The sequence below is a fragment of the Bombus bifarius genome, unplaced genomic scaffold, assembly GCF_011952205.1.
Source record: "Bombus bifarius isolate JDL3187 unplaced genomic scaffold, Bbif_JDL3187 scf7180000007970, whole genome shotgun sequence".
NCBI lineage: Eukaryota > Metazoa > Arthropoda > Insecta > Hymenoptera > Apidae > Bombus > Bombus bifarius.
In genome coordinates, this window is record NW_022884356.1 from 4,796,976 (window position 1) to 4,819,331 (window position 22,356).

Here is a 22,356-nt window from a genome sequence, read left to right on the forward strand (position 1 = left end):
CAGAAAAGAGGTAGAACGATCGTAGCCGATGGAAAAATGAGCGAGGAAGACGATGCAAACGGGTTGTCGGAAGCGTCAGGTGGGGTTTCGGGTGAGAGAGGGCCAAGAGAGGGTGAGAGTGTCGAGCGGGACTCGCGGAGGTGGAGGGGAGTGCCTCGGGTATATGGAGTGTCAGGAGGAGGGCGCTGGCGGCGGTCGCGGGCTGCAGGGAGGGAGTCCGGCGGATACGAACTCGGATAGGGAACAGTGGCTCAGTTTGCTTTCGTTCGTCCTTGCGGAAGGTACGTACCGGTACGCTTTGTCCCGTGAATCGTGTAGTTTTAACGCACGTTGCGTTTCCTTCCTTCCGATATATCCAAGTCTATATCGCGGCCAGTATCCCATTTCCGGCGGTAAGAGAATCGTGAACGCGAGTTGCCGTGTGCCGACAACAAGGTGTGTGAATGTGGTCGTGATACGAACGGAGATCAGTTAGTGACGAAGAGGTGTATCCTGCCGCGAGTAAAGTGTCAAGTGCCAGCGGACCATGAATACAATGATACGAATCTGGATCCTCTGCAGCCTCTTTCTGCTGGGATACGTTCAAGGTTAGTGTGCATAGTTATTATTCACTAAGTACGATCGGTAGACACGTGTATCGTACCGTTAATACCTCGAGTGCGTCCTTAAGCGGGGACCATTGTCGCGAGTCGTTCGATTCTCGGTAACCCTTTCATTAGACGAAGTATCGAAGAGTTTCGATGTCGAACTTGACCCGTCTATCCGAAAATAGTCATCAAGCTACACGTTTTTATTGTATCGATGGCGCAAGGACAGCGTCGAACTGTCGTCGAACTATGTTGTTCAATAACAATACCAACGCCGTTATTTATATACCATGTCCAATGTCACACTCCGCGCTATCTGGTAGAGCGATCGCAGGTGGCCAATGGGGTTGCACGATAAGAAATTGTTTCTGGTTGCGCCGCTAGTTTTTGCGGGGTCCCGCGAGAGACGTTCGCTGTCCCGTGCTCGATGTTTTTTTGTAAGTGTCTATGTATACGCGATGTGTGGCCACGTGCGCTATCTCGTCGAGCGGTTGGCACCGTACCACACAAACGGAATATCGCTGTTTCCTTCCCCCTAACATACCTACACACTCAGCCAACTGTTTCCGTTACGTTCGTTACGACAAGCGTTCGAAAAGGTACGTTATGCGTTACGATTCGCGCCTGTGTAAACGCGTCGGGCGTTCTAAAATAGCGTTTACTCCCACATTCACGAATTATATACTACGCGGTAAAATGCATTGAGATCGAGAGAAAATTCTGGCACTTCAAATTGCCCCGAGCGTATCCTTGGCACAGTTTATTCCGTGTTTCCTATTCGATCGCCATGTCATCGTTCCACAAAGTTTCACGACACGTCCCTTTTCGCAGCTATTTTTAAACGTTGCTGCAGTCTACCGGTCCGATTAGTTCTCTCTGTTCAGCATGTCGTGGTGGCGCTTTCGTTTCTCTGTTTCACGATGGAAACAGCGATGCTGTCACCGCTCTCGCGGCCTGATTCTACCAAGGCAATCTAATTTGATAGGTTTCGGAAATAGAACAAAAAACATGTTTGAAGTATGGCGAATATTAATTTCGTTTTATAGCAGTTTCGATTCACGTGCGCTATTTTGAGAGTTCTGTCGATTCTTGTTTCGTGTATCGAGGATTTTCGAGTAAATAGAGTTTGCTAGTTACATTTGTCAATAGTGAGAATATGTATATGTATATATATGCATACTTCGCTTGAATAGACAATAATGGTTTATATTGTGGCTCTGATTATGAAAATCCAGATTAAATTGAAATATAGTTGGTATTCGCGATATAAAAGTTAATGTATTGCAACGAAGGACATTTTGTAAAAGGAGGTTATTTTTATCGGCTTTTTCTTTGACTTTTAAGGCTCCTGTATCGTACATAGTTGAACTTTCCTAAACACACGCACATGATGTAGAAGAATATTTTCTCTCCAGACTGATTTTCAAATCATTAGTAAAATGAAGTCAGTTTAAGTGAATATAGTAAAAAGAATTTTCTAACCTCAAGAATTCAATAAGTTTATCACTCTATATTTTTTGAAGATTTGAAATAAACTAATTCTAAGTAATTTTTATTTCGTTAGTATTAGTATTTTGACAACTGTGAAGACAAAATTTACAGAATAATATGTTTCATTTTAGTAATGTTCATATTATAAATTACTATGTTTTAAATTTAAACGATATGAAATTCGAGTAGGATGATTTCCTTTCTGCCGTTGTTTTGTCTCAATACGTAATGAGAAATAGAAAAAGTGCAAAATTATAAACAACACAAATGATTCTGCAAAATTAATTTTCATATGTTTCCGTTTTCGACCTTCGTATCGTGTAGGAATTTTTATTTTTTCCCTCACTGGCAAAGGAAGTTGGATGATATCGGAACACGGTAATAGAACCCAACTTCGAAATTGATTTTCTATTCGGAGGAAGAAGCGGCCGTAACGAGTTCATTAATCCTGCCGCGTTAAACTGCAACGCGATATAATTAAAGAGATATCGACACAGAAACCGCGCGTAGAAGCCTCAAGTTTTCTGTTATAATTATAGAGCTCGTTTCAACGTTTCCTCTTCACGGTCAAGAAATTCGGTCGAAGAAAATTTGTCGGAATTCGCGAATTTTCGCTTCTTTGTCGACGAAGGAACCTCTACGGGAAATGCGTCTTTTCATTATGCAAACTTTTTCCCGCGTTTCTTTAACAGAAGGGCGCCGGGAAAAACGTTCGTGAAATAATCATGAAACCGCTCGTTTCACTAACACAGGATGGTCGATGCAGATTCTTGTTAACTCTCACTTTAGTTATTCAAAGCTCTCTCTTCCTCTTTCTTCTTTTCTTCGTTTCTCCCCCGTGTACGTCTATAGGTAACCTTATCATTGAACGATGCGAGGTGAGCACCGGGGCAGAGCAGTCGTGCGCATTTTTTCTTACGATCGTTTCCCTTTATGCGGGGTTTTCCATTCACTGTGCATCACGTGCTAATCGACACAGCTTGAGGGTTCATGCACAACGAAACACCGTTCTGGAACGATCCTCTTTAAACGGAACGCCGCGTATTTAAATTGCAGGGTAATTGTTACATACGCCAACACATGTATTTCCGTGTTCATTGTCGATTGTCGAGACTCCTCCCTGTGGAATTTGTAAAGATCGGTGGTGACGTAATATATATTAGCTCTGAGGATATCTTTGTTAACGTACAGACGTAATTATTTCTTTAGTCACCTTTCGTGTATTTGTTACTGTGCATTAATTGCATTAATTGCATTTGATATATTTTGTATGATATTTATCATTATGCATTAATGGGAAGGATTAATATAGTGCGATCATGAATCTTGTACATATTACATCTGAGTATTAAGCTGCGAAATATTTTGAAGTTAAAGAAATACAAATCGACAAAAAGGTTGTAAGTATATTTGTAAATTTATCGATAAAAGTAACACAGGAAACAGTTTTCACGTTATCGTACTAATAGTTCAAACCGTATTTTTCGAAATAATACAGAGTCCAGTTAGCGACGCATTTTGTCATCGATGTAAATGAATAAATTGTTAAGGTGCATGGTTAAATTGACAGTGTATTATTTCGAAAAATACAGTTTGAACTATTAGTACGATAACGTGAAAATTGCTTCCTGTACCATCGATGTAAATGAATAAATAGTTAAAGAATGGTTAACGACAGACAGTATTTATCATACTATAGATAGTATGTAGCACTTATTGTCAGACATACTACATTAAACCAATCCTTTCAGCGCTCAATCTTAAAGCCACGTGCCATCTCTTAAATGGTTAGGTGGACCTCCGACAAATTACACTCGACAAAAGAAAATTGTACCTCGTACCTTGAATCTCGACAAAGAATCCGCCATAAAATGGAATTTAACACGATGACCCGAACTGATGGGCGAAGTCCCTTCTGTATATCCCGCGAGGCTTCCTCGTCTCGTTGAAATTTTTCGGCCCGTTATTTTTCGTTCTACGAACGGGAATTAACAATTTCGTTGGCCGTGTATCATTAACCATGCACGGCTCGTTTCGACCTCACGTTTGAGCTCTTCGTTTCGTTGAACTTCATTCCGTGTAATCGGTGCCAGTAACAAAGCGCGAAGCTCTGGAATCGAGTCTCGTCTCAAAACATTATGTTTCGTTCAGGTATTTCTCCTTTTTTTCAGTTGTATTTTTTCTCATTTTTCATTTTGGAAGGAAATCGTAGATTGATTTTTCCGAGAGTCAAACTTAGAATTCGATGGTCAGGGTAAATCGGTTCAAGATTTTTTAAGAGTTTTATTCAAGGGAACACTGGTGGACATCGATTGTGGCCAATGGCCCTGGTGTTAATGCTTCACAACTGCGTGAAAAAACGCTGTGTTAGAACACATTCGCATCTCATTATATCATATTTCCGTTCTCCTATTCCACCTTTCTGTTTTGCGTAGGGTGCCGCGTAGGGTGCCGAGTGCGTGTCCCACAAAGGGTTACGGCGCGTTCCTTATATTGTACGTTAATGCGCTGATGAAATGCAGCTTCTTGTTCGACATTGTTTCAGGTGAAATTGTTTTTATTGTAGCAGGCATTGCTTCGCTATTTCCTTATTCCTTTGCTTACAGATTTCGCTTGTATTTCTCGTGAATGTAAACTTTCATACAGTTCTCCGTTTGTATTAGATTACCTTTAACCTACACTTCTATTTCGAAATATTAAACACTCATAGAATATGTAACAATTAACCAAAATCATTTGTACAGAAAGGACACTTGTAAAAGTATATTTTAGTCGCGAACTATAAAAAAATGTTATTTTACTGCATATCATACATTAAGAAAAAGAAAGAATCTCCTTGTAAGAAATGAGAAAATAATTGATAAGTACATGTAGCGAGAAAACCTCAAAATTTCAACGCGATTATACGTAAATCGCGAACTGGTGATTTGTGGCTAATTCATACTGTATAGTTAAGGCATAAATCCGTATCAGTTAAACAGTTTGTCAGAGAACGAGGCTGGTGGTCTTTTGAAAAATAAATATGGATCCCAAGGGGCACCCATTGGAAACGATGTAGAAGTCAATTACTTAACTGATGCAAACGGAACTCGTTTACTTAGCCCGTTTAGCTTTATGACAATTCTCAATTGACGGTATTTAACTTTTGCTTGTCGAATATGTCTCGCATTGATTCGGTACGTGACCAAATACGTGACAAATACGTAACAAATACGTGACAGAAGCAGTTAATAGCATCAAGTAGACCACCTTATTTCTATTTTTAAAGACGTTCAGATGAAAAAGGGTCTACGTTGCAGTACTCATTACCTAAAATAGCACTTGTTGCCAAAGATAAACAGCTGATACTAGCATCTGTATACGGTGTACCTATAGCTGTGGTATAATCGTTCGAATTTACGTGATCTCGTCATGGAATTATTAAATGCTTCTTCATTAGCATTTACCTGGATTGGTAATCAACAAAGTGCACGTTCTCGTATTAAGGTGCATTTGATTCGAGGAAATACGCCTTTGTACATCGATATCGTTGACTGTTTTGCGATACAATGGGCAAGCAGGTAATTCGGTTGCTTATTGCTGATTGCTACTTACTGTCCCAGCACGAGACTTACTTAAGGGGACAGCAATTTTCTGAGAGTGGTTTCGAACGATTTTCAAAGGAAACCGAATGGAAATTTTATTTCAAACTCGAGAAAGCCGCGGGGAGAGTTTTTCCACGTGGAAAAAGGCTGGGAGATAGGGGTAAAGGAAGATAGATAAGGAAAATGAGACACGGGAAATGCCTAGAAAGATAAGAAATGTTCATGGAACGTCCTGCCTGTTCCCTCGTGGTCGTTTTAATGATAAAATTGTCGAACGTGAAAGTTCGCGAAATTATTGGCCGTTTAATCGAATGTATGTATCATAAAACTCCCGTGGGAATGAGATTATTCAGCGGGAAAGAGAGTGTACCGAATTGTTATGAAAAAACAAGCAACAGAGACAATTAAACTCGATTAATTATTACGGATTATTTTCGTGTTTTTCTATTCTTAACAAATTATTTTAGTTTGAAGAAAATATGAAAAAAGAATATCCTTCGATATGTACGATTTCTCGCTCCAATTTCATGCAAAAGCATATTCTTCAAATATTAAATCCTCTTGTTATAGTAAATATTCGAAGACTGCAAAAAGATTAAAAGAGAAATTTATCAATGATGAAAAAAAATTTCGCTACCTTAATTGGTTTAAATACTTCTTATCACGAATTAAATTGTTCGTTAATATGAAAGCTCTGCCGTTGTTATCTAAAGCACGCTTATGAAATATCGTTCGCAAAAAATGGAAAGTAATTTTCAGTTAACAAAGATTCATGTAGTCTGTTGCCAGCGTTCCTCGAATTTCTATTTGCAGCGTGGATAAGTGAAAGTTTTATGATTGCACCAGGTATTAGGGAAAATCCACCAGCGCGTTAAGCTGTTTTTTCGCGATGTTTTCCCGCGACCGCATTAGCACTGGCAATGGTGGAAATAGCAGAATAAAATATTTGAAATTTGCCAATGGTAATAACGTTGTTTCAGTAGGATATTTGAAACAGTAGCAGTTTTATGGAAATTTTTATATTTTTTAGAATGAAAAGTGAACGATTAAATTATGAAAATTGTATCGAAGAAAAAGGAACAATCTTTTATAGGTATATTTCATAATAAAACATTGAAATCTACAAAAATGCAAAATGGAAAATTATAAATCTATGATTTCGATTACTCTGTTAGTTTTAACATTAAAATCTATAAAAAAAGGAATTTTCTTCATTTCCAATGGATTCACTCGTTTCATAATAAAAAATATGAATGTTTTTTATTAATGGCGATTTAATGGCGATGGTTTTTCCTTACAATAATAGCCGGAGGCCAGCTATGATATTTCTGTTGTTATTAGAGAGAGCAAAAATGCTCCAAAATCTCGACGAAATTAGATTAAGGTCGCGCCAGTTGGACAACCCTTGTCCGGTGAATACAACTAGGTAACAAAAAAGTGCAAGCACGCGGTGACCTTAGGACGTTTTAATTAACTTTTTAGATGCGATGCCGTCATTTTACAGCACGGTAATACGCCTTGTTTTTTTGCGGGAAATATGCTTCTATATTTTCTGCCAGTCGTTAGGCATCTGGAGCGTAACTAACACGCTCCAAGGACAAACGTTATTCGAAAAAAATCTGACGATTTGAAGCTGCTTTCTAACAGAACCTGCAATTAAAGCTAGATTTTTATTTCCTACTGGTTGAAACAGACGTATTAACGATATTCAAATATTCTTCTTGAATTATTTCGAAAAGGGACGATGAAACGTAAAATGTAGAAAAGTGAAACGTGTAAAACATTTGAACCTTTTCTTTTTTCTCTGTTTTGGCACATTATAGGTGGCACGGGACAGAGCAAAAAGAGTTGGAATAATTGGAAGGACGGAAAATGCTGAACGCGAACGTTTCTAAAGAGGAAATTTAGATCGTAGGGAATTCTTGCAACGGGTCGTTGAAAATTTGCGTTCCTTTAAACAAGTGAAGCTGCTAGCAAAGTGAGGCAGCTTACTTTAATAGAATGTAATGTTCGAAACAGTCGTGATTGCCTTTCTAAGAAACACAACTTGGCAACGGAACAGAGAAGGGTTTTACATCCTTTGGGCATGCTGCCGCCTCGTTTAATAGTCAGTGTAATTCGTTGTAATATACTTTCGTAAGAATCGGTTGTTATTCCCGATTTCAGCCTTTCCGTTCTTCCGTTTCGCGTATTTTATTTAAAGAATGCCAAATTTTAGTAGACTTCGATTTTAGTTAGCGAAGATACTTCGTTTTAATCGTTCGGTGCTTCGATTCGCTCCATACGATGCACCGTATACTTTCCGCTTTTCCTCTTGCTTCAAACTTTTGTTGCACTGCCATAATGGAATATTCCTAAAAAGTTTTAAGTTCCACGCAGTTGGGAATTTTCTTGTAATTAAAATAGATCGACATCAAACAGAATTTCGTAAAAATTATATCTTCTGTTTAAACTACTGTTCATAATAATTCGCAAAAATTGTTTAATGCTATTCCAATATATTACGAACAAAGGATTATGTTAAACGTTGAAGTTGAATATTTAAAAATTAATTATTCATATAGATAGGTATAGACTTTGGCCATTAGAATTATAGAACCAACACACTCGATACAGTGGCGAAGAAATTGTCATTTATATCATTATCGTATGGTGCTACAGTAGTTAACCCTTGTAATGAAGATACATCGTCAGGGATAGTAGTTTACTAGTGGGAACTTTGCCCGACAAAGTTGTTAGGTTCAAGTCACTGTTGGTCGCTTTTGAAGTACGTGTCGCCATTGTTTTCCTAGGTGTGCGTAAACGCGTAATTAACACCGCTATTAATAGGAGCTAGATTAAGCGCTTCCCTGGAATGTAGATTAATCTATTGTTTAATAACGTACAAAATTTGTCGCGTTTGAAAAAGATATCGTCGAAGCAATTATTTGGTTGCTGAACGTGTATTAAACTTGGATGAATAGTGGTAAATCAGCAGGCATTGATCAAGTTCTCGGTACATTTTCGCTTGTGATATAGAATAAGCATAATATGTTTCCTCATGTAAGAAGGAATATAACGAAGTTCCTTTCAGCGAACTTGCAACAAATTAACGACCATATTTTGCTATTAACGCGTTAATTGATATTTCTTCATAATTTTTGTCGCGAATTAATCGTATAATTAATTATAATTAATTCCTTCTTACATCACGGAAGATATTATGCAGTTTACATAATATCGAAATATGGAAACCGTGCCAACTGGTATGTGTGCGTAATGTAGAGAGGAGGACTATATTCAGCAGCCAGACATTTTGCATAAACGAATGTTATTAAGTTTCCCCTCGAGAATTCTCAGAACAACGTTTATCGATCAGTTAAAGTCGAATCGAAGCTTTTTAAAATAGTCCGGAAATTTTTAACACACTCAACATTTGGCTTTAAATAGATTTTATGAAGTATTTTGTTTTATTTTCCCTACGAACTATACAACCATAGTGTTTCTTAATTAATGCAACAAGTGTAATTTATTTAAAGCATAACCATCGTGTTGTACTCATAAAAATATAGTTCTCAATTGTTTACATGTTTTCACACTTTCATATCGTACAAAATTGTACAGAAAAATATATCAATATTTAGACTTTAGCTTCAATCATTTCTTCCGCGTATATTAAAATATTTGACTCATCCTATAAATATTATCATTTATCTTTCACTTCAATCGCCAAGTCAATTGTACAGATTTTCTACTAAATAAAATTATTTTACGATCACCTCATAATCTCAAATACGTCTAATTTATTTAACTTCAAATAAAACTCTTTAAACGTGCATCGTTTCCCTTATTCATTCGAGTGATAAAGATTCGCACGTTATCGTTGAACTGTAAGTAGCAAGTATTTCATTGGCCCCTGTTTGAAGGATAAATTTCATTTCCTCGTTTGCGGATTCTCGTGACTTCCGTTGAGTTTTCGTTGCCTTAGGGCCTCTGCATTATGCACGCGTCGTTATTCGAGAAAAAAAATAGAGCACTCGGTGGTGGTACGAGCCTGTAGGCGGATGGGTAGATTGCATTGAGTTTGTAGGTTGCACTTGCAGCTATCTTAGACGCGGAAGCTCGCAGTCTTGCGTTAACCCTGTCATCCGGCTGCGGAGTGCATTCAACGGGCGCAAGCCGTACGCGATTCTCTGTTTCCTGAATCCTTCGTGTAAATCTGGCTTGTAACGTGGCGCCCGGGCCACTTTGTTCCCCCGGAAGTTTATTAGTTTTGTTATTTCCATCTGAAAGGGCGCGGTTCGCTAACGAAGCCGCGCACTTTGCTCTCGCCATAGCTAGCTCTCACTTCTCTGATGCGATTATCATTATCATGGAAATTGCAAAGAATCACTATGGACGATGTTATTCGGAATTAGGATTATTGCGAGAATTATGCCGGTATAATGGTTTGCACGTGAAACGTTGGAACGATCATTTGGAGAGGACGCGTTTATTTAACGAATCGTTTTACCATTTGTAAACTCTAATAAATTCTAATAAATGGCAGAATTATGTTACAAGCGCGAGCACTTTAACAAGTAGGTTATTTCGATAGATTCTGACGAAGCGGTGTCATGTTGTAGATATTCCTTCATAGAATTGAAAATATAAAAATATCAGGCGGTGATACGATATGAATTCTCATTATTTGTCTTTTTTTTTTATATTTAAGAGACTTGGAAAATTTCTGAGAAATAGAAAAAAATATTGATTTGTATCGGTTATTACATGTAAAACTTGTTAATAATATCAGTATTGATAAAGATATTTTGATTTGTTCGCATAATCAAAAAATTCTTATTGCTAATATTTGTTTGGAAAAGACCTTTCTTGTATATTTCTAAGGTATAATCGTTAATTTTTTCTTTTTTTTTTTACAACTGTTGCTCGAATCGAAGGTCAATTTAATTACCGCCACCCGTAATGAGATTAATTACTGCCACCACGAAATTCGCTCCCTATTTTACTGCGTTTACTCGTCGCTCGGCCTTGCTGTTTTATTACGTTTAATTAACATCGAGGTATAAAAGAGTTACGTTGCTTCCTGAGACTAGGTCAAAAATGGCCCTCCTTAGTTTGCTTCCTTCCTATTCACATCGGAGTAAACGATGCGCCTAATTAACCTCGTTTTCGTTGTTTTTACCGTTCAAGCTGCGAACCGCGGATTTAAAACCGGCTGGCAAACACAAATCCGGACAACAGTTATTCAAACTGAAACTGTCGGCCACTTCAGAATAGAAATTGTATTTTAAACGAAGCACCGCCATTCAACGGCAGCTCGGGACATTATTAAATGTTCAATTTGTTGCACGAATAAAATACTGCCAGTCGGTGAAATCTAAAACTTTTAATATTCAACAACGCAGGAAGGTATTTGCAATTTGTTCAAAACATTTTTTTTTTCAATTCAAGCACACTTATACGGAAATATTTCTCTTCTGATTGACGTATTGGTGTTGTAAAACTAAAAATTGCGATGGCAAAAATTTATTTTTGGGCAAATGCACAACAAAAATGCCGAGAAGAAAGAAGAATGCCGAAAAAGTTTGGCTTTTAAATTTTCCTCTTTTATGATTTCTATTATTAATAAATTCGTAAAAATTACCGAAAGTTTCAGATCATTTAAATACGTACATTGTACAAACTCGATGAAATTCCATTCGATCGTTCTTTTAATCGCACTTGCAATCAACTTTATTTGTTATAATTAAACGGAGGATATTTGTTCGATTAAACGAATTCTCGAGGAAAATTCTTTGAATAAGAGGAATAAAGCCAGAAAAGTGAAAACAGAATAAGAGGACGGAAATCTAAGAATTGAGCCCTCGCAGAGATGATGTCAACTTTGAACGTAAAAATTAAAAAGCAACATTTTCTAGCATCTCAATGGAACGACGAAAATCAATTTGGAAATAAAATTTTGTACGCTCCGCGATATTTTTGTATTTCTGTACTTGCAGACTATATGTATTCGAACAAAACGAGTCTCAGTTGGCTCGATTGCTCTAACAATTATTACCCTTAATGGACTGTACGCGATGACGGCCACACTAATCGACAAATGCTGTTCACTTCGTCGACTGTTGTAATAATTGCGGCAAGGTGTAATTAGATTACACGGCGCAGCGTTGCAAACGATCGCCCGAGCGACAACGTTCCTCTTTACATTGTAATTTCACTCGTAACGGAGTGTATACGTTGACCCGCGCCGCAACTGACGTTTTGCGCGCGTTGCTCCTCTTATTAGAGATGATCGGCTTTAATAGATGCGCAGGAATTTTAATTATATCGTGGCCGTTATGTCGCAGCATTGAAACTGTTCTGTGTCATTGAATAATGGTACGGCTACCCTCGATTCTATTGAAATTTTTCGATCGAAAATTCTTTTTTCTTCCATGTAATAAGGTTCACGTTGAGGCACGGGGGCATAGAAACGTCGATAAAACGGTTGATAATGTTACTAATGTTCCGAATCAACTTTGTAACATTTTTACAATATTTTTTATTTCGACGAAATCTTCGTATTAATCTTCTCATTTCGTGTTACCGATCTGATTGATGAATGAGAAAATTTGAATTCGAACCTGCTTTGCGAATATTCTTCTAGCATTTGATTTGGAAGAAATTTTCATATTAATTTCTTTATTTTTCTTACTTCTGATTCCTGTAGTCGCGCTACAAATTCTCTTGCACACAGAATGATTTTACTGTACGTATAAAAGACTTGAAAAGCGGTAGCTCGTTATCGTTTTAGAGAAGGTAATTAAACCTCTCAGTTATACTTCGTTTGCTAGAAAACATTGGATATTCCAGCAAGATTCTGCCGACAAGGCCAAAGCGATGCAATGTTGACTGGAAGCGAATTTACCTGAATTCATCACTGCAGAAGATTGGCCATCAGGAAGTCCGGATCTTAATCCCCTCGATTATTGCCTGCGGAATATTTTAGAAGGCAGGGCATGCTATAAACCTTGTTGCAACGTCGAGGCCTGTTGTGTTGATGGCGCTTAATGCCTTTAAATGTTAAAAGCGTAACAATCGGCGAATGCTTAGAAGTTTTTTAAGTTTTTAAATGAAGTACAAGGAAAATATAGTTGTATCGAACAATTCGATCAATTTTTCAAGGAATAAAGAACTAATATTTGTTCTAATTTAGCACAACACAAATGCACATGAATAAATTACATACCGCTATATAAATTAACAAATTTCTTTGCACTAGTGTAACATGGTAAAATTTTTTTGAAGATTCGGAGAAGACAATTATCTTCTAATGAAAATAATTTATAAAATTTCGATAATTATTTAGGATCTAGTTGCAAATCTATGTTATTTAAGTTGATGCTGGAAGCGTAATATTTCATATTCAAGAGAAAACCGAACCATGTTGTAGTAAACTAGAAGCTGGTCCGAATAACCTCAGGGAGTAACATTTCACAACTGTCTACTCCAAACTACTCCTAATACCTATCTTTAAAACGCAAAAAGCATACGCGAACAATTCATCGCCGCGTATACATCTGACTCTCCCGTTGGAACCGTCAACTCGGAACGTTCCCTAAAAAAGTTCACCGAATCTCACGGTAACAATCTGTCACCCTGTGCTGCTCACTCTGGCGCCCCTTCTACTTCAGTCAGATACACGTTACCACGCAGAATGAAGCCATGAAGCTATCAGCCAGATAATTAATCACGGAACACGGGGGACCGTACGTAGAAACTCAACTGAAATTAATAGAGCGTTGCAGGAAAATAGTGTCGGTCGGTCCCCGCCTCGATCGATTTACTTACATCGTTATTCAAAGTGTCGGGAAAGTACGGTCAAAAGCACGGTCGAAAGAGGTGAAGGGGAGAAAATGAAGAAAAGAGCAAAAGAAGAAAAAAAAAAGGAGAACGAAGAAGGCAGAGTAGAACATGACGAGGTTAACGTTTCGAAGTCAGCAGCATGCGCATACTTAATCACCTGTCGTTAACGAAAATTCCGTCGAAACCGTAGCTGTCCGTGTGTTGGATGTTGATTAAGAGCCTGCGCTGTTTAAGGCTCGAAAGAGCATTTTAACCGCGGCAAACGATAAATGGTGACGCGCGCATTGATGAACGGATGCGACGCTTACATACGTTTAACGCCTGTATCTACGTGTATTCGCCACGATGCGTCAAACGTATCGCGTAAACGTATCGCGCGTTATCAAATGAGAGAGCGGCCGCGCGCTAAAGAGCCGTAACTAAATTCGCGCGGATATTCATCCGTGATAACTCCGATTCTTGGGTCAGGTGACCGCTGTGAACGGTTCGTGAGCCGCGAGTCCCCTTCGACGATCGACCTCTCGTGCCCCTGTTTGCGGGAATTTTCCATCCAATTTAAAAGAGGAGATAATCAACCACCGCGCCGGTTCACAGCCCCGAAAATTAACGTAATGTCGCCTCGGAAAGAGTCGAGTCGACCAACAAAGGAAATACTTACGATCGACTATATCGCGTAATGTCTGATTAATCAGCTGCAAATGACCGCCAACGTAAAAGCTACCGCTTCCTTTTCTCCGGAATCTTGAGGCAGACGCGGCTTGACGAGTCGCGTGTTTTAATATCGATTGTAGAACGGGATGACGGTGGGAATTGCGCGGAATTGTTATCAACGCTTACTGGTACACGTAATTAATTTGCACGATAGACGATGCTCCGTTATGCTCGTTTTTTTTAACGTTTATAAATGATCTCTCAGCGCGTTTCATTTTGTTAATGTCGATCTCCTTTTTATGCATTTTTTTAAACATTTCTCTGCTTCCTTTTTTCTACTCTGTTTCTCTTCTGCGTAGGTTGATATTGAGAAGGAAGTTTTAACGTAAGGGGAGATTTTATGTCCGTGTTACAGGTCTTATTTATTATCTACTTTATTAAAATTTCGAGAAGAAGGTTGATCTATATGAGAAAGTAAATGTATCGCAACAAGTGAAGCATTGTCTTGGAGAAAATTGATTTCGGAGTTCGTTAGTTAAGTTTACCTCAATTAATTCCCAAGTTCACTGAATTTTCCTGTAGGCTAAAATTTCTCTAGTATAATCAGTTCCCAACTTATTTCGCATCGGAAAATGTAGTTGGGTTTTAGCGTTATTTCAAACAAATGACTGAGAATAGCTGCATAATCAACGAGAGTTTGCAAATTAACAATGAACCAATTAAAAAATAATTTTCACCGAAACGAGGGACGTTACATAAAAGATCGATTTTCCTCTAGTTTATTTGAATTTAGATAGAAAGTCGCGGCTTCGTTCGAATTAAAAAATATTCAGTTGAAGTTAATACAAATAAAACGACCGTGAAAATCGAGAGTCAGAGGTGTCTTGGTCGCGTCGTTTCTCGTCGTTATTCTTCTCCTCTGTGAATTTTGCTTCCAGGGAGGAAATTCGTGAAATTTCATGATACTCGACAGAAAAGCGGGGAAAACACGATTACACCGGCTGCGATTTTATGCCGCGACGCTTTTGTAAAAATAAGCGTAACGGGCGGGTGTGCAAGCGCGGCGACGACGATACGCGATTAAATTAGAATGGACGATGCCTCGGTTTTCTTGTCACGCTTGGAAATTAGTGTAAGCTGATTTTCGGTCAAGGAAATTTGAAGCACGCTTGCACGAACAAAGCGCGCGTGCATCAGCTTTAACTTGCCCTCTCATTCACAGCCTACCCTACCGAATATTTTCAAAATATTAATATAATATTCTACAAATATTTTTATTTAATAAACACGTTTAATCAACTGTTACAAGGCGCCTCGAATTCTTTAAACCATTCAACGTACATTATATCGTTATATCTTTAAAATAACGTGATCTTCCAAAGTGAAATCTAAAGCAAGCGATTTCACAATACGAAAACATTGTTGCAAATGATCCAAAGAATGTAGCAGGAAGAAAACACATGTAACTGAATTCTAATAGTCTTGAAAATTCTTATTTTAAGGAATTATGTGCATAATGGAGTTCCAACTATGATAGTAACTGTATGTCTAACTTAAAATTCAAAGTAAATTGATTATTTCCAAACGTGTAAATTATTTAGAATAAATAAGATTAAAAGAGAAACATTGACGAAGAAAAGAATTTTATTGTTTCCTTAGACTTGATAATGCAATTATCGATCATTGTTCTGCAAATTTCCCAACAAACTTTTACCTATCGCACTGACTAAAAATCCTGGTACAAAAAGTATGCATTGTGCAAACCTTGAATAATTTCCCTCTTTTCCACTTTTCGTCAGAAACAAATGTGCAGTTGTAGGATAAAATTAATTTTTATGCGTCCACGTGTTGCGTTCGCCGCATTGTTATTGCGAAGGCAGTTGTGGACAATTCGACGGTTTCTATCGATACTTTCGATTGTTCGTATTTGTTCGTTGTTTATCATCCCATGTAGAACATGGCCTATGCTTTAGTTGAAATTGTTGCAGTGTAGGTTAAACTCGGGGTCCGGTGAAGAAGTAAAATAGCTCTATTTCTGGTACTTTACAGCGGCGCAATCAGCCTGAGCACCTGCTTCCTTAAATATTTATGAGGTTGATAAAAATCAGGCGGTGAATGGTAATGACTTTCATTAGCTGCGTCTACCTGTATCTGGTTTGTATTGTTGTTCAGATGTAAAGAGTGTCGTTTTGGTCAGAAGAAAAGTGTAAACAATAATACTTGCGTTTAAACGTAACACGACGTCAAATTATAATCGTATTATTTTCTTTTCATTACTCACTCGTTTATTTTAACTTACAACTTTTATCGCTGTCCTTTTTTTTGGTGTTAGGTTTTTACCATTCGGAACATTTAAAGTTTGTTTGAATTTTATCAATAAATATTTCTAATTTAATTGATAAAAACAATGCAATTATTGTTTCTTTAAATTCAAAGTTCGTAATATCTAAAATGATTTCGATTTATTCGGTTTATCGAGTCACTTTAATCGCTGTTTCCAAATTGAGAAAAGAAAAACGATTTTAATAAACTGAAATACTTTTTGATTTCTATATCATTTGATTCGAACGTATATGTACGAATAATTCCTATTTAGTCGTTGGTCTCCATCTATGATCATATGAAATTTGTTGTATGCCGATTTGGCGGATGTTCGTTAAAGCTACTAGTCAGAGAAGCTTTATTTGCTTCATTCATCACTGGTCCACTGCGGCCAGGTTTTTTTCGTCGCTCGAACCTTTCCGTCTGAAGCAAGCTTTTGACAGAAATTTATAGTCGTGCAACTCAACCATTTTTTTAAATATTTCACCTCTGTTTTGTGATTTTTATTAAAAAAAACGCAGGTCCATTGTATTGCTCTCTACAAGCATTTATCTATGAATATCCTTTATTTAGGAGTCTTTGTTGGGATATTTAAATAATCTTTGTAATAATTTCAGAGATTTTTATTAGTTTCACATCCAAATATATTCCCGTAGAGAACAACGAAGCAACGTGTTTTTAACAGCAATGCATCAACAGTTTATACGATCGTAGCTCCGTAATTCTACAATTCTTTTTTATGTTCGTTTTAAAGCAGTCAGCAATCAAGCAAGAAATGAATTGCGAATTTCGTAATAGCTGGCAGCTATAGCACTACCCTAGAAACGGGTGATAAATTTATCAACCTGTGAATTGCCAAGTTCACAGACGTGTGAATTTATCAGGGCTGTTCGTAACAATACTTCATACCGGTTAAATCATTCGTATTTCTACGAAATTACTACGATAAAGCTCGTTCAAACGAATTTTTATTTTCCATTGTGTTCGACAGTTCTCTACTTTCTCCTTTTATTTTTCTTCACGACTACAAATTCAAGGATTGGACATTCTTCTTTCCCTTGTGAATGCAAAATTCGATCGAAGACGGCGCGCGGAATGAATAGAGAGGATGTTCCTCCGAAGAAAGTCGCGCTACGTTAAAAAATTCCGAACAGAAGCGACGGGAAACCTCGACTTGTAATTACTGCAAAATGGAAACTTCGGCCGAATGAGCCGAGAGTTAACAAATTATTGTACCGACCTAGGCCAGGAGATGAGTTCGCGTTATCAAACGTGCCTGAAATACACGACCAAGGGAACAAATTGACTTCGTTAAAATCCAGCCGCCACGAACCTTTGTGCTTGAGCTCCGAGTAAAGCTGAAAGCATCGAACAAACACGGATCTTCGTTGTCACGATGACTTCTACGCTGATGCTATATAGAAGCGAGTTGATCCAATGACCGTGACCCCTGAGTTACGATCTCGTTGGTAAATGTCGCGTTAAATTAGAAGTTCGTAGATTTGCTTGGTTCAGGTAATGCTTCGGCTGAAAGACTTACGCGAAGATAGCTATGTTAGTCTTATGCGGAGCTCTGCAGTGATTCTTGCTTTTTCTTAATCATAGTTCACTCGTGTTGCCTTTATATCTTGTTGCGATGATTTCGATCTACTCTATAGACATTACATTTCTACAATTCCTTAGACATTACAATCCCATGGACGTATAATTACAGAGACGATAGAATAGTATAATATTTTAGGTCTTTCATTACTGAGAAGTATAACGAATAATTCAAATACTTTGGCGATTTCTGTGAACTGTACATATTTGCAATAAACGTCTTGTAATCTTTACATGCTTTTCCAGATTAGTTTGAAATTTTATGTGTAATACACTTGATAACATAATGAATAATCGGTAATGAATAATTGATTGTTCAGATACTCCGGCGATTTCTGTGAACTGTACATATTTGCAATAAGCGCCTTGTAATTTTTGCACGCTTTTTCAGATTGGTTTGAAATTTTATGTATAATGCACTCGATATATTCGTAGAATGTTCCTATAAGCGTTTAAATATTTACGTGAATTACTGTACGGCTGGGAAAACAGAACACGTAACTAAAAGAATATCACATTGAAACGAACGGGTACTCGGTGTTGTTTTTTCCCTACTTCTATGTACGTATGACACAAAGGTTACGACAGAGGCAGAGGAAAGAGATTATAAGAAGCTGGCAGCTTTGTGCAGCCAAAACTCGGGAATCTTTGGTTCGATCGTGAGCAATTGAGCGTTCACGAATGACTCTCGCCACTAAATTCAACGTTGTTATACTATTCGTACGACAGTCCATAAAATCCCGGTTGGACGGTAGCCGGACGGTTCGATCGTTCTGATGCGTCGATACCATGTCGGAGAGAACCATCGCGTAATAGAGCTGAGTATGTTTCGTGAAATAGATCGTGGATTCGCTCTGGAAATAGTTTCGATGACAAGTTGCCGGTATTGTGCCGTTACGAATGGCTCGTAAACTATTCATGTGTCGATTACAGATGCCATTGGCCTCTTCTCTCAGAGCTCTTGCCTGCAATTAGAGGATGAAGCGCGTCTAGTCATCGCGATAATCACAAAGCGAAATAAAGCGTGGCAAGGAAATGAAACGATACGCGACTGAGGTTTAACATGTTGCGTGTGATTGCGAAACGTGTGCTCTTATGATCTTTCGATTTGTTCTTTGATGTTTCATGAATTATACACTCATGCAATTTACCGGTATAAAGTTCTCCCCGCTTCATTTCACGTGGACATCTTGTCAGTTTTTCACTATAATTCGTAGAAAATACAGGGTGAGTCACCTGACAGTTTAAACTGAAATGTCTTCCATACTAATAATTATATCGGAAAATGTTTCAGCTTAAAATCTTAAGTGACTCATCCTGTATGCCGTGTCGCTGTACGAGTTTATTATGCGGTTTATCGTTTGAGTATATTCATAACAGATGCATTTAAGTGAAGAGCAAAGGTTGCAAAAATGGTATAGTGAGCAGAGTTAAAAAAAAAGAACCAGAGATTTAACGAGTTAAATGCAATAGGTTTTGTTCGTTTGTATCTAATATTTCATTGACACGTCGAGTGTCGAGTCATAGTGATTAACGACGATTGGCACTAGAATGTTTAATAGGGATATCAATCTGGCGATGTCGGAGCTAATCGGAACATTGGAATTGAACGAACAAGTAGTTACATTTTTAATATTTTTAACGCTGCAGTCACGATTTAAGCTGTGAAGTATTATAAAGACGCGTTGAAACAATTTTATACATATATTATACACGAATATTAAATACAATATACCGTGTTCAAAATAAGCAACTGTTATTCAACATTGCGATCGAATCTGACGATGAATTTAATTTTTCTCTGTTCTTTTATTTAGACACAAATGTATAATATGTTGTCTGAAAGAGGACAAACTAGATTGTCTAAAAATATCGACACACCGTCATCGGACAAATTACAAACGACCGGATTATGCGTTTGACGCGCATATTTTACAATTTTATCGACAAATTCTTGGCGAAGGAAGAAAACGGTTCAACATTTAGAGAAATATGATAATTATCGGTGAAACACCACGGATGGAAGTAGAGCAATCGAGGCCACTGACGGTAGGTCGGATTTCAGTTTTGCTCTTCTTTTTTTATTCGAGAACACATCTAAAGATCTCTTTGGCGAGAATGAAACGTTTTCTTTCCGAGCGTTTATTCTTCTTTACTTTTCCTTTCTTTACCGGCTGTTGCTGTTCCATATCCGGCTTGAAACGAGAGAACGCCCGGAAGATTAATGAGTAAATATTGTAAAAAGACGTTTTCACGGATGTTGAACGAAAACGAAGAGAGAGTTATGCAAACGCGCTGTTGAATGTGGGTTAATAAAGATCCGTATTTGTTGAAGGCAGCCAGAAGAAGGATATTATGTTGCGAGGGATTACATTCCGTTTAATTCTCGTCGAGTGTTGCACGGATATGCAAAGGAGTATGGTTTACGTTTGGGCGAGGCGAGCCTGGTTTTACATTGTGTGTATCGTTAAACGAGAGAATTCGCTTCTTTCGTTTCCAGAATGCAGTGTTGCGCGAAGCTTCTGCAACGACGCCAAACGAGAAACAAACAGTCGCAATTGACCGTTTGCTCTTGCGCGAAAGCTGCGTTTAATCAGCGTCAAGATAATGTTCTGCCTAAAAAATTTAACGATCGACGAAGAAACAGTCTGCGCGAAATCAGTTTCAATTCTACCGTTCTTGCACCTTTATTAACTTACAGATCTCGTTCGCTTATTTATATTTTCTTACAGTATTACGATTGCATTATAATTCCTTCGTTATTATGTTAGGTTGGTCACGTTAGGTTCTTAGAAAGGTGATTCAGTGATGAGCATACAATTGCTTCGTGACATACATAAAAGTGTTTATCCGTTTCTTCGTGATGATAATATAAGAAAATAAATTATGTTTTCCCAATTCTGAATATAAAATTTGGCAAAAAAATTGCAGCTTTATATAGAGTGAATTTCACGAATCATATTTTAAATAGACAATGGAACTTTTCCGAAAAATATCGTGAATTTCAAAGATCCTTTTCCAACGTTCTACATAAGCCGTGAAATATCGAAACAATCGAGCATCTTTCATACCTTTTTTGTTTATCGTTCGTTTTATACTGCAACATGTAAAATAAGTATAGCGTCAAACAGCAAGAGTCAGAGCAATTATCGTGCAAATTGGGATCTCGTATCTGCACGGGGATAGAGACGAGCATTTAACAGGTGAGAGAATAGCGAGAGATATTAAATTTATAATAAACATACGAGGAGGAATGAAATAGCTTCGAATTCCGAACGAAAGTGGTTGGCTGTGCAGCAAGTAAAATGTGAACGGAAGCATAACGTCCCAGTAAAACGCGAATCGATCTAGAATCAAATAGTACAACGATTACACATTCTGTTGTCACTCTAAAATGTAATTACAATTTTATAAGAACAGAAATGCTCGTTTCACTCGAAATAATTTGTTTCCGTCAGTCGAATTCTTCTACGTGGATATTGTGAGATTTATGAACGTTTGTCTGATCGACGATTTCGACACGTAACGAATCGTACTTTGACGGAATACGCAATGCGTTTGGAGATGCGGCTGATCGTAATTTCGTCATTAATTTAATAGCGGTTCCCCCAATTCATTGCATTGCCCTTAAACTGGTTGCATATTGTAAATTCTACGCAATATACGTATTAATGTATCTTTCTGAATAATAATGTACCTTTCTGAGCAAGAATATTACCATAATTCGGAGATTTTTGTGCGTGTTCGATGAAGGTATTGTCTTAAACATTCTCCCGTTTGTAGAGTATTTTCTTTATTCCAGGCTTGAAATTTTTATTTTTATTTGGATTCGGAATTGAAAATTTTAACTTGAATTTAATTTGACGTAAAATCTCAATTGAAAATCCTGGCAACATCTAATACTTTAAAACCGAAGAATGTTTACAGAGAGAAACGATAAGCGTCGTGGCAAATGCATTTTTCAGGAGGCGAACATTATATTTCCTGCAATTTCCTTTGATAAAGTATGTACTTGTATATTAGATAGACGAAGATTTCCCGCCTTTCCATATAGATGTCCATTCTGTTTCGTATTCACAATACTACTACTACTACTATGTACTACTTTTTAACTGCTGTCGCCATGTATGAATAGCTACATACGTTCACGTGTCAAATCGCAGCGACATCGCAACGCCCGTCTGTGGGATCGCGCACCGACACCGCCGCGATATCGCTGTCGACATCGCAGCGACATCGCGTCGCTGCAAACGAGTCTAGATAAAAGTCTTCCCCACTTATCCTTTCGCGAA

At 37.7% G+C, this 22,356-nt stretch overlaps 1 protein-coding gene across 1 annotated transcript in view; it reads left to right on the top strand.

Moving 5' to 3' along the window:
* Positions 1 to 234: 234 nt before the first annotated feature.
* The window catches only part of LOC117212653, a 487,915-nt gene continuing 465,793 nt past the window's right edge, over positions 235 to 22,356 (top strand). The window contains exon 1 of the mRNA XM_033457607.1: positions 235 to 587. Coding sequence (XP_033313498.1) covers positions 527 to 587 — 61 coding nt within the window. The 5' untranslated portion in view covers positions 235 to 526. The remainder of the gene's footprint in view (positions 588 to 22,356) is intronic.